The sequence below is a fragment of the Eretmochelys imbricata genome, chromosome 13, assembly GCF_965152235.1.
Source record: "Eretmochelys imbricata isolate rEreImb1 chromosome 13, rEreImb1.hap1, whole genome shotgun sequence".
NCBI lineage: Eukaryota > Metazoa > Chordata > Testudines > Cheloniidae > Eretmochelys > Eretmochelys imbricata.
The window spans coordinates 25,701,736-25,715,518 of record NC_135584.1 but is presented as its reverse complement, the minus strand read 5'-3'; the positions used below and the strand labels follow the sequence as shown (position 1 = coordinate 25,715,518).

Genomic DNA, 13,783 nt, shown 5'->3' with positions numbered 1-13,783 from the left:
AACCTTACCTCCTGTGTCAAGTGACAGGAACCCATTTCAGAGGTTTCCCATTCAAAAGAAAACCCGTATTCATTCCAGGTGACCCTGCAGCAGTTACCTTACAAGGGACCCGGCAGGACAGCAACGGCCTGAGCACTAACAGACCCAGCCGCCCCAGCTGGCAGCGGGAGGGCGAAACTCGCCGCGCAACCCAGGCAAAGGCGAGCGAGCACCGCGCATCCGAATGTCATTACTCGGAGCGAGAAAAATCCATCGCGGCCGAGCTTGGGACGGCACAGTACAAATATAGGCCAATGAGCTCACATCCTGCCCGGATCCGGGCGACCAGGGCCGGGTCGGAACATCGCAGGGAAAACACCAACCCGGCCCAGCAGCCCCTCGCTGTTAAGCGCAGAGCCGCGCGGCAAGGCTGGGGTCCGTCCCCCGCCCCCCAAGGCGCCACGCCACACAAAGCAACCCCGCTTCCCCAGCGCCGCTCCAGCCAGCGGAGCGGCTCAGGGTCCAAACCCAAAGCCTCCCGCCTGCGGCGGCGCGTCGCACCCGGGGGCCCGGCCCCCAGCCCCGGGGAACCCCGGCCGGCGAGCCCCGCACTCACATCGCTTGCACAGCTCCAGACACAAAGCCATGGGAGACACAAAGCAGGGGCGGCGGCGGCTCTTCCCTCCTGGGGGGGGCGGCGGACGGGCCACGGCAGCCGAGGGGGGAGTCGCTCTGCTCGCGGGCCCGGGCAAGGCGGGGGGCGGCAGGACAAGGGCAGAGCCGCACGGGCCTGGCTCGCTACCTCCCTTTGCCTCGCCCCGCCGCGGCAGCTGTGCACCGCCCCAGGGCGGGGCTCCGGGGGAGCCGGGATGGCCACGCCCCCGAGCCCGGCGCTGTTGGGGGCGGAGACGTCACGCCGGATCCAGCTGGACTCCCGCACGTGCTCACCGGGCAGTCCGACCTGAGGCCTCCCCCCACCCTCGCTCTGCCCTGGGGCTGGGCTGCCAGTGGGGGTCTCGGGGGGTCCCAGAACAGGGAGCTGGTCCACCGCCTGGTGTGGCAACAAAGCCCCTGGGCTTCAGGGCCCCCAAACACAACCTCCCCCCAAAAAGCACAGGTCCCCTGGTGTCCCCAAGGCAGGGTCAGCTGGTCCCCAACTGTCTGGCTGCTAGATGGGGAACTGGGCTTGGGTGCTCCAGTGGCCTTGCTGCCAGCAGCGCTTAATGTGCGTGTGGGAGAAGGGGGGTGGGGGGTTGTCCTAGACCCAGCAAACCAAAACTAAACGGGGAGCCAGGTGGCCAAGGGGCACGCTTTGATCCCAATTATGGTAGATCCCCCTCCCCCTTTTTTCAGACCACATTCAGCAGTGGCTGCTGGCAGGGGAAATCAGGGATTATGTCACTTCCCCTTCATCTGTATTTATTCCATGCATTACTGGGTCACTGAGAGGTTAATGACTCTGGCCTGGCCCTGCTCTAGGTACTGCTGATATATTAAGAAGGGGAGGACCCCATATTACACACAAACAGCTGAGATCTTACAGTAGTCAGTGAATTACCAGTGCAACATTCTCACCAACAGCTGAACAATCCAGTGGTTAGGGCCCAAACCTAGGACCCAGGAGATTTGTGTTCAATTCCCTGCTCCACCATCAACTTCCTGTGTGACCTTGGGCAAGTCACTTAGCCTCTCTGTGCTTCAGTTCCCCTCTGTAAATAGGGGACAACAGCACTGCCCTGCCTCACGGGGATAGTGTGAAATGCTTTGAGTGCTGTACTAGATAAGAGCTAAGAATTATTACCTACCTAATAGCAGCTGATTGTCCAGCTACCTCCCAAACTGGCGAAAATAAATGGGCTCTGCAGACAGTGTGCCCAGAAAGTTAGCCGTCCTGGGCTCTGTGGGAGCAAAGTCAAGGGGCCTTTATGGCACCTCCCTTCCTTCTCATTTATAACAAAGGGGTCCAGTTCAAGACCCCTGCCAATCTCAGTTGTGCTTTATAGCATGGAGAGAAAGTTGCTCTCCCAGGTTGAAACCATGTAGGGATTTGTAGGTTAAAACCAGCACCACCTGGAAACATTGGCAGCCCATGCAGCTCCCAGAGCACTGGTGTCATATCTTCCTGGTTTGAAATTCCACTTTATAAGTGGGCAGCTGCATTTTGCATTAGCTGCACATTCTCAATGATGTCAAGGTGTAGCATTAAGAGAGCACATTAGAGGAATCTAGCTTCAAAGTAACAAAGGATGGATGATTGTGGTTAAGGTCCCTTCATGAGCAAGAAGAGGATGCATATGGTGAAGAGCACTCCTGGCTCCAACTGACCCCTGGTGGCCCAGAAAGAAATAACCCAGGATCTGAACAAAGGATGCAAATGGCAGATACACTCCTTCAGTCAATGGCACTACAGTAAGCTTCTGCTCTTTTAGGTGCTTCCCCAAACCTACTAACATTATCTCCACTTTATCCAGACTGAATTGTACCCAGCTAATCTTCTCCAAGCCCCAAGCTCACATAGACACTGGATCATTTGTTCCACCGCACTGGCTGGGACAGGAGTGATGGAGACATAGAACAGAGTGTCATCAAGCATACTGAATACACTGCTGCCTGTATCACCTCATTAACTCTCCCAATGTCCTTGTACATATGTTGAACAGGAGGAATGACAAACCGGGCCATTCCGGCACCCCATAGGGGTCACTGATGCCACAGGAGTAAATGCCCAACACTATCTTAAGATAGGAGAGAACCCAACCACTCAAGTAACTCCATCTATATTTGCTGGTGACTACAGGTATTGAGGGCAGGACAGACAAGGAGGGTGACACACAGATATGTCAATAAAACCTCATGATTAGTGGTATCAAAGACAGCAGACAGATCTAGAAAGGACAGCATGGACTCTTGATCATCCTCCATCGTTCAAGGAGATCACCAACCAAATCCCCGCCCTGAATAGTTTACAGTCTACGGCTCAGATCCTAAAATGTATTTAGGCTCCTAACTTCCACTGATTTCAATGGCTGTTAGGAGCCTAAATATCTTTCAGAATCTGGACCAAAGTGTAGGTAAATGTGGACAAAGAAACAGGAGAAAGGGTGAGAAACAATTACTGATTAATTAAATCCTATTAACCTCTCTGATATTCCATCCAGTCCTTAAACTTTGCCCAAACAGGCTCTTCCCAAACTTTTTCACAATGTGGAACATATGTTAATAGACTGTCTTGTGGATCCAACCCTTCACATTCATACGTCTCTCAGATCATCTCCATGGCAACATTTTCTTACATGGAGCAGTCAGATTAGCGCAGTGTTTAGTGGACGTTTAACACTTCAGGGCTGTAAGTCTTGTCCTTTGTGAATAGTGTTAACCCCAGTGTCTGTTTTTTCTCCCCCTTCCATATATTCTGTTACTCTTACCTGGAAACCCGGCAACATGTAACCAGCCAGCTCCCAGTGGATCACTGGCAAGTGCTCCATGAACCCCGGCTTGGGAACCTCTGGCCTTAACTAACTTAGAGTTGACCCCAGATCTCATCAGCTTGGGTACACGGCACCTGGTTACATACACCTCACTCCACAGCCTGGCTGGGCTTATGCCATGGTCTGTGGTGCAGGAAAATACACCCGTAAGTAAGAGAGCGAGGAGGGAGAGAAGCAGCATGGCATCTGGAAGTGGGATACTGCCTGGAACTGGAGCCCACGCTCACGAGAACTGAGGCACTTGCAAGGAGGCTCCGTGCAGACTGGGGAGGGCAGAGGGAGAGTGTCACCGCTCTGCATGCACACACTGACTGAGGTGCAGGACAGTCGTCACGACACACAAACTGGCTTGATGTTCAAGGCGTTCTGTATCACATTTGGGATGGGAAAATGTGCGAAGATGGCTTCCAAAAACAGCCCTTCCTTGGGGGTTCAGTGGGTTTGGGGAGAGAGCGGGACACAGATCACTGCAAACAAAATTGGGAGTTTGGAGGTGAAATTCTGCCAAACAAAAACTGCCTTTCCCACCCCAGCTCTGCAGCCGAGACGAATTGTCCCGGAGCTGCCAGCCAAGCTCAGGCGCACTGAGCTGACAGCTCCAGTGAGTGACAAAGAGCGGGGTGCCATGGTGACAACTTCCTCAGCACGACTCTTCGCCCAGAGAATCTCGCACACACACAAAAGGCTTTTTGGCTGAGGGGCCGCTTCCAAGACCCATTCTTCTCAAGCTGCTCCTTTCCCCACGGATGGGGGAGGGGATATATAATCCCAAGATTTCTCAGTGGGAAGGGCTGAGTTCTGCTGGGGATGGCCCAACTCCCGGCAAGATTTCCTCACTACTCTCCTCTTTTGAGAGACAGGCACAGACTTTTGGGACTCGGTCAGACCTGTATTTCTACTCGTGGCTTTTTGTGCAGGGCCAGATTCAGGTCACACTTGATGCTGGACTTCATGCTCACACTGGGGGTCTGGATTCTGCTCACAGCTGCGGTGGTGTAAATCTAGAGCAACTCCAGTAAGAAGAATAGGGTTACTCCTGGTTTATGGTGGTGTAACTGAGAGCAGGGTCTGGCCTTTCAAGTTCTGGCATAGAGGAAAGTCTTTCTCTAGAGGAGAGACAGACAGACAGGAAAGGAAAGGAAAGTGGAAGTGGCTGGGTCTTTGTGTTCACTGCTTCTCCCTCCCGTGCACCTCCATCCAAGGAGGCCTCCGTCATGGGGGGAGAATTTAGCTTAATTCTCATTTGACTTGACACCACCTGCAGTCACATGTGGCCCTGGTTTTACATTAAACCCTCTGAGATGCAGCCCTGAAACATGAGGTTACAGTTAGGATTGATGGAGTGGGAGGAAGGGAATCCATAAAACAAGCTTCCAGCCCTTCCAGGAACACAATGGCTGACCCGAATCAACCCACACATAAGCCTCGCCCACCCAGGAGCAGAACTGAACCATGAAAACCCAAACAGCCCCCTTGGGAACAGACTCACTAACCACTGGAGTCTGGGACTCCTGGAACAGAGAGTTCCACCTCGGTAGGGTCCAAATCTGGGTGTCTAGCTGCTCCTGTCCTGGCTCTGCTGCAACTGCTCCTGAGAAATGAAAATCTATGTGCTGAGGCTGGTAGGATCCTAGTAGATGGGGAAGGTCTGTTTGATCATCAAGGTAATGCCCTTGCAAGACCAGGTGATTTTCTGACTACACCCATGCCACAGTCTGACCAGGATGGCTGCGACTATGTTCCTAGGCTGCCATGCCAGTGACCATGGTTGTGTGAGCAGCAGCTCTGCCTTGACAAGCTTGTTTACAGGAGGTCTTGCCTGTCATGGGATTCTGGCTCCACAGGTAGTCTGGTTCCCTGGATTGCCCAGGCAGGGAGTGTGTGTACTGCTTGAATTACTTGCTGTTACAATAAGTCCTTGAGAGCTCTGATTTATTTATGACTTTGATTGCACTACTCTCTGCAGAGATGAGCAAACTGGCTTTCGAAGTGAAGAGAAATCAGAGAGTCCATTGGTAACTGCCCCCACTCGACTCAGACACTTCCTATTCAAGGCAGGCATTAGTGAGATAGGATCTGTACTTTGGACATGCTTTCTGATTTCCAGCAATGGAATCATTATTGATGTGTCTGAGCGCGTATCAAAAGCCAAATAGGAAGATGGGCCCAAAGGAGAACCCTGCCTAGGACCCAGCCACCCTTTTCTGAGCTCTGCAGAGGCTCAGATCCAGACCTGAACCACACAACTTTGGATCTGAGTGTGATCCTAGCAGCTCCAGCACCTCACTACAGTTTGCCAAGGAAAACAAAGCACATGTCGATTCAATTGCTTCCTGCCTATGAGACAGGTGCAGATCCTAGAAATTCAGAATGACCCCTGGTGGAGGGATTGTTACATACACAGGGCTCTGTCTGGCTTTTAAAATATCTAACTTGTTCTCTTTCTGAGTCCTTATTGATACTCAGACAGTGACTCATCAGATGGAAAGAAGCAACAGGAAGGCACTGAAGCAAGAGAGAGAAACAGCCCAGCGGGAGAGAGAGGACAGAGCAAGGGAGAGAAAAACACGTGTATGCACGGGACAGACTCACGAAGAGTAACTCCCATTCAGCCTTACGACCCTGGGAGATGCATGCACTCAGCTCCTGCTGAATGAACTGGGAGGTACTTGCATGAATTTCCCAGTACGATCAGACTCTATGAACTTTAGCATTTCATAGCAGGCACATTTGGTTTTCTTAGGTGCCTGTAAGTGCAAAGTACAATCATGGCAGTGCCATAGCAGAGAGGCCCCAAAGTGGAGACACAGAGATGGAAGTTGGGCACAGCTCAGAGGAAGGCTGCACAGAAGCCAGTTGCGGCTCCCTGATTCTGGCAGCCCAGATCTCTTGGCCCCAGTGTACAGCAGAGCAGCACTGGGGCTGCTTTACACAATGCCAGCAGGCCATGGCCCTTAAGGGCCTCTACCCAGTTGAGAAGAGGCAGAGTGCAACTGCGGTGAGGTCAAGTCCCTTCCCACATGACCCCTGCAGGAGGGGGTGGCGTAGGAGCTGGTAGTGCTGGCCCCGCAGTCGCTGAGGAGATCCAGTTGCTTTCCAGCTCCTTTGTGCCACTAAGGCAGTGTAATGAGGCCAGATCACAAGAGAGAATCTGGCACAGGGGGACAGAGAGAAAGACCCATCTACCCACAGCAGCAGGGGGGACACACAGACAGAAAGGATTTGCATGCTGAGAGCAGAGGTAGAATTACATGAGGTAAGTGCAGAAGCCACAAACATGCCCATAAAGGGTGCGCACAGCACCTCGGACCAGCCACCTCCCAAACAGTGTGGAATGGTGCAGGCACAAGCAGCCCCGCGCTCACTGCTGTTAGAAGGTGAAAGGGAAGGCAGCTCATACCACAATCTCGGAGACCAGTTCAAGGGGCACAGCAACAACATGGAACATCACGAGCGGGACCCAGGCCAGCCTGTGACCAGCAGCGGGGAGTGGTGAATAGCAGGCTCGGACTCTGTCCCTGCTGGTAACTGCATTGGTCAGGAGGCAGCATGGCCTGGCGGTAGCAGTCAGGAAGAGACTGAGAGCAGCTCAACAGCACAGTGAGCTGCATCAAAGTGACACGTAAGTGCAACTTACGTGTACTGCAACTGTGAGCCTGGCAAAACAGCCATAAAGGCTACTCTATCTCCAGGCGTGTTAGCCCTGCAGACGCCCTGGAGGCTCCATAAGAATGGCCACATTCACAACGTTTCATCTAGCCCAGTATCCCATCTCAGAGTAGCCAGTTCCAGTGCCTTCAGAGGGAAGGAGCAACACAGGGCAATTTATCCATGATCCATCCCCTGTCCTCCAGTCCTAGCTTCTCACAGTCAGAGGCTTAGGGACATCCAGAACATGGTGTTGTGTCCCTGATCATCCTGGCTAATAGCCATTGATGGACCCACCCATCCTCCATGAACTTATCTCGTTCCATTTTGAACCAGTTATACTTTTGGCCTTCACAACATCCCCTGGCAACAAGTTTCACAGGTTGACAGTGCGTTGTGTGAAAAAGTACTTTCTTATGTTTGTTTTAAACCTGCTGTCTATTCATTTCATTGGGTGATCTCTAGGTTTAGTGCTATGTGAAGGGGTAAACAACACTTCCTTATTCACTTTCTCCACAACATTCATGATTTTATAGATCTCTATCATCACTCCCCTTAGTCATCTCTTTTCTAAGCAGAACAGTCCCAGACTTTGTGATCTCTCCTTGTATAGAAGGCCCTGGGATATTATACTACTGTCTGAGCCTCTGATCCCTCTGTGGCTTCCACTCTCCAGGGGCACCAGTCTCCCATAGTTATAACATCTAACGTAAAGTGTCCCCAGCTGCTTCATTTCCATCCTGTCTGCAATGCGCACACTGCTGGGGCAAACATGCAGTGCTGGCCTGGATCCTGTGGCCACAACCACTTTTCCCTGCGTGTGCTCCTTCTGTGGGCAGCTACTCTGCATGCTGAACTGATACTGTCTGTGCCTGGGGGTGCAATGCAGAGTCCCCTGTTGACTGCAACTTGTTACCATTTGCAGGGGATTCTGTGTAAGTTACACATTTTCCCCCCCACTGCTCCAGACCACGTACCAGCCAGGATGCTGGGGTCCCAGAAACACCCACACGGACACAGAGCGCCAAGGAGAAAACGTTCTCAAATAGAGGTCCAGTCCACACTAAGACTGAAACTGTGATAGCAAAGTGCAGTTCGAACTTGGTTTCACTGACCTGGGGGGACAGAGGTTTTTTTGTTGATGGCTGAAAGCGCCATTTTAACTATGCAACAGAACAATGCTATTGACTTCCTGGGGAAAGGGAGCGTTTAGAGCACAGTTATTGCTAGCCTAGTTTCCACCATCATAGGGAAAGGGCACAAGAGAGAAAAATATACATAAAAATACACACAGATCTCATTCTTCTACACACACAACATGGAACATACAGACCTCTCTGTGTCCCTTATACACACACAGCATGGAACATAAATTGCTCTCTCTCTCTCTCTCGCTCTCTCTCTCACACACACACAAAACCTAATCCCTTTCTGCTGGTATGCCAGAGAAAGGTATTTCTGGAACATGAAATCTAGGTCAACAAGAAGAAGAAAATCTGAAGGGAAAAATAATTTCTCCCTTTGAAGGCTGGCATGGGTCAGCTCTGGTTGATATGAGTAGTAATGGGGCTGCTATGGTCTCTGCTCCTGAGCTTCAGTCTTTCACCGACAGCTGCTGAACTGCGCTCTCTGATGAGTGTGCACAGTACAGCTGTTTCTCACTTTTGATTCCTCAAATGAGAGGGATTAGGGGACCCCCATTATATACCCAGACAGGCCAGGAAGGGAAGATCCCTTAATTCTGCCTCCTGTCACCTCATGGATGCTCAGCAGGCCCCTACATAGCCCAATGCTTCTGGAGCAGGGTCACGAGCACAGACTGGTGGGATCACATCATCATGTGGACCTGGGACCACCAGCAGTGGGCCCAGGAAGAAACTTTCACATGAAGAAAGCTACATTTCTGGAGCTTTATGAGCAGCTTGCTCAGAGCCTCCAGAGTCATGACACACCCGTGAGGGTGGCCTGGCCCATTCAGAAGCAGGTTGCTATAACCATCTCTGGAAGCTGATTACCCCACACTGCTACAGATCCATTGCTAACCAGTTAGGTGCTGGAAAGTTGACTGTGGTGGAGGTTTCTGACGCGTTCAGGCATGTGATTTACCCAGAGGTGGCTGGTATAATCAATATCCTTGAAGTAACTGCTGGTTTTGAGAGAATGGGGTTTCCAAGTTGTGCCAGAGCCCATTGCTTGCCCTTCTCAAGGAGCATGTACACCAAAAAGGGCACTACTCCATTATTATGCAGGCTCTGGTGGACTACAGAGGACGATTTACGGACACCAGGATGGGCTGTCCTGGAAAAAAGAAAAGGAGGACTTGTGGCACCTTAGAGACTAACAAATTTATTTGAGCATAAGCTTTCGTGAGCTACAGCTCACTTCATCGGATGCATACTGTGGAAAATACAGTGGGGAGATTTATATACACAGAGAACATGAAACAATGGGTGTTATCATACACACTGTAACGAGAGTGATCACTTAAGATGAGCTATTACCAGCAGGAGAGTGGGGACGGGACGGGGGATGGGACGGGGACTTTTGTAGTGATAATCAAGGTGGGCCATTTCCAGCAGTTGACAAGAACATCTGAGGAACAGTGGCGGGGGTGGGGGGAGAATAAACATGGGGAAATAGTTTTACTTTGTGTAATGACCCATCCACTCCCAGTCTCTATTCAAGTCTAAGTTAATTGTATCCAGTTTGCAAATTAATTCCAGTTCAGCAGTCTCTCGTTGGAGTCTGTTTTTGAAGGTTTTTTGTTGAAGAATTGCCACTTTTAGGTCTGTAATCGAGTGACCAAAGAGATTGAAGTGTTCTCAGACTGGTTTTTGAATGTTATAATTCTTGACGTCTGATTTGTGTCCATTTATTCTATTACGTAGAGACATTCCAGTTTGACCAATGTACATGGCAGAGGGGCATTGCTGGCTCATGATGGCATATATCACATTGGTGGATGTGCAGGTGAACAATCAATCTCTCTGGTCACTTGATTAGAGACTTAAAAGTGACAATTCTTCAACAAAAAAACTTCAAAAACAGACTCCAACGAGAGACTGCTGAACTGGAATTAATTTGCAAACTGGATACAATTAACTTAGGCTTGAATAGAGACTGGGAGTGGATGGGTCATTACACAAAGTAAAACTATTTCCCCATGTTTATTCTCCCCCCACCCCCGCCACTGTTCCTCAGACGTTCTTGTCAACTGCTGGAAATGGCCCACCTTGATTATCACTATAAAAGGTTCCCCCCCCGCCACAGGCTGGTAATAGATCACCTTAAGTGATCACTCTCCTTACAGTGTGTATGGTAACACCCATTGTTTCATGTTCTCTGTGTATATAAATCTCCCCACTGTATTTTCCACTGAATGCATCCAATGAAGTGAGCTGTAGCTCACGAAAGCTTATGCTCAAATAAATTTGTTAGTCTCTAAGGTGCCACAAGTACTCCTTTTCTTTTTGCGAATACAGACTAACATGGCTGCTACTCTGAAACCTGTCCTGGAAAAGTCGATGATGCCAGGGTTTCCCGGGAGTCTACCTTCATGGACCAGGCCAGGACATTATTCCCACCAAATGATGTTGCCATAAATAGAATTACCCCACTGTTATTCTAGAAGACCCCTCCTTTTGGCTAGGCTTATGAAGCTGTAACCCAGAAGGCCTGGCAAAAGCAGGTTTAATTACTCTCAGTAGGTGTATTTGCCATAGTCCATCAGTGGCTTTTGCTCCTGTGGCAGGAAGGCTGAAGGCATGTGTGTTTCCTTTCTGTCACAGGGCTGGGAGTTCTGAGAGCGGGCAGGTGGGAAGTTCCTTTTGTCCAGGTTCTTTGTGCTGTTTCAGGTGTTTGATGAGGAGATGGAGTCCGTGGAACTGGGATCTCACCTTGTCAGGTAACTGTCAAAGAAAATCTTCCTCCGCCCCCCAGACAGAAACATTCGGCAGCCCTCTCTGAACATGGCTCTCTCTGCTGTTCAGCAGAGGAATATTGGGCATGCAATTGCCCAGCTCTGCTCCTAATGAGAGGGAACTAGGGCTGGGAATGAGAGGGAGCTCTTTGTTATAGCAAAGCATCCAGAATGGCGGTCGGCAGAACTCCTGGCAATTAGCTGAATAGCTTTCACCAGGGCTTTGTTCATCTCACGCTTTGCAAGGCACAGAGACACTGTTTGAGGCTAGATCAAGGGTAGCTCATCATCTCTCTTGCTGGCTGTGAAATGTGAGCTAATTGCCATGTAATGTGCAACTGACACATGCATTTGCAGGAGGAACTGGAGTGGTACATCTGATCAAAGGTGTGATGGCTGCCAAACCTCACCCCCCACTCCCAACACACTCACACACACACACGCCCACGCCCATGCACACACCTACCCAACAGGTGGAAAGCTGCGAGTACTCCATGAAATCAGGCAGGAGGGAGAGCACGCAGGCTTTAATCAGCTGTGGACTGAGGCTCAGTGATGCTGTTCAATTTTAAAGCTTGACTCCCCGACATCACTTATATTCCCTTATCTCCCTCTTTCCCAAATCACCCCCAATCACAGAACCAAGGGCCTTGAGTCAGAGGTGTGAGTGAATGGGCATTTTCATGGCCATCCCTGATACAGCTCTGCTGATGTACACAACACTTCACAGCACACCCATACAGACAGGAGGCCTGCTTCTCCTCCCACCTACACTGGTGCAAAGCAGGGCCATTCCTGGACTCACATCAGTGTCACCCTGGCCCAAGTGAGAGGAGATTTAGGCTCACTCAACTAGTCTAACTCAGCCCAGCAGTGTACACAGATGACAGGTAAGGTTCAGCATGGCATAGACACTGTGCCTGACTCTGAGTCCCATACACTAGTCTTAGTCACTGATTTAGGTTGATACAACCCGGTTAAGAGGAACCTGTCCAAGGCTCTAGTTGCCCCCGCCAGCAGACATAGAAACAAAGCCAATTAATCCGGGGGACCCAGTGCAAGCCTCACCACTGGGAAGCACCACTGTGATGCCCACAGATGTCAGTGGAGTTCATCCTGATATACAGCAGTGCTGAGACCAGTGTCAGGCTCGCTTTGGGGGAGGAGATGGTGCTGGCAGGTTTGAAGGAGGAGAGGCAGCAGGCTGGGCTCACAGGGAGCAGCAAGCTCCAGGCAAACAGAGGGGCATGAGAGAAGGTGGGAAGCTGAGAAGGCGGGAAGCTGAGAAGGCGATAACCTAAGGGGAGCAATAAGGAGAGCAGATGCAGAGATAAGCAGGGCTGGGGGAGGGGTGCAGGCAGGAGTGGAGATGTGCAGGGCCTGGAAGGGGAGCATGCAATGTGGGAAGCAACCCAGCAGCTCCATTAGGGTGACCCGACAACAAATATGAAAAATCGGGACAGAGTGTGGAGGGTAATAGGTGCCCATATAAGAAAAAGCCCCGAAAATTGGGACTGTCCCTATAAAATCGGGACATATGGTCACCCTAAGCCCCATAACCTTCCTCTCTTTATCCCACCCGTCCCTGTTATCTCTTCCAGGGCCCTGTCTCACCTTGATTGGTATCGCCTGTAATCTCTTCGGAGGAGGGACTGTCATTACTCGCTAGGGGAAGTGCTGCGTGCAGCTGCGGAGCGATAGACAAGCGAAGAAGAAGAAGAGAAGCAGGAAAGGGACTGTGCGCGTGTCTCCGTGGGCTAGTGGGCATGGCAGCTGCCAGGCTCGCCCATCACCGCTGTTACTAGGCTGCCCTTCAAGTTCTTCGTTAACAGAAGGGATTGCTGCTGGCTCTCTGTGTTACCATAGTTTGGCATATGTTAATGCAGGGGTCTGGCATTGTTGGCTGTTCTTAGTGTTACTGCAGGATCCCGGGGCTGGAATTACTGTATGCTCCTGCATGGTCCCAGCACTGCTGTAGGTTCTTGTCAATACTGCAGTCTTCTAGTGCTCCTGCATGCTACAGGACCCTGGCTGGCATGACTGCAGGCCTCGGGGATGACCATGCCCCAAGTGCCAGTGGTAGGCCCTCTGGTTATTTCAGGTTTCTGATCCTGCTGTACATGGTCAGGTGCTGTTAGCATCTAGGCATCTCATCCCCTATCCTGTGTTCCCAAAACGCTTCCTTGCATGCTGTCATAAACATTCAGCTAAGGGTAGCATAAAATTCCTTCTTTACCTGTAAGGGGTTAAGAAGCTCAAATAACCTGGTTGGCACCTGATCAAAAGGACCAATAAGGGGAGAAGATACTTTCAACTCTGTGGGGGAAGGGTTTTTTTTGGTCTCTTTGTGTGGGTTCTCTTGGAGCCAGAGAGGGACCAGGGGCAGGAAAAACCATCTCTTAAAACCCTGCCTGAAATGAGATCTAGGATTACAAAAATTGTAAGTAAAGCACGGAAAGGTGTTAGATTATCTTTTGTTTTAGCTTGTGAATTTTCCCTGTGCTAAGAGGGAGGTTTATCCCTGTTTTTTGTAACTTTTAAGTTTTGCCTAGAGGGGAATCCTGTGTTTGGAATCTGATTACCCTGTAAAGTTACCTTCCATCCTGATTTTACAGAGGGCTTCTTTTACTTTTTTTCCCTTTATAATAAAGTTCTGTTTTTTTAAGAATCTGGTTTACCTATTTGGTTGATATATTATTCTCAAGCCTCTCCAGGAAAGGGGGTGAAAGGGCTTGGGGGGATATTTTAG

General features: G+C 50.6%; 1 protein-coding gene across 2 annotated transcripts in view; it reads right to left on the bottom strand.

The window, feature by feature from the left end:
• Nucleotides 1–13,783, bottom strand: part of DLGAP4 (DLG associated protein 4) — a 108,442-nt gene that overhangs the window by 61,595 nt on the left and 33,064 nt on the right. Inside the window, exon 1 of one of the 2 annotated variants that reach the window (XM_077831687.1) lies at nucleotides 596–752. The exons of the other annotated variant lie outside the window; for it this stretch is intronic. Coding sequence (XP_077687813.1) covers nucleotides 596–626 — 31 coding nt within the window. The 5' untranslated portion in view covers nucleotides 627–752. Of the gene's footprint in view, nucleotides 1–595; nucleotides 753–13,783 lie in introns of those variants that run through there. 2 annotated transcript variants of the gene reach the window in all.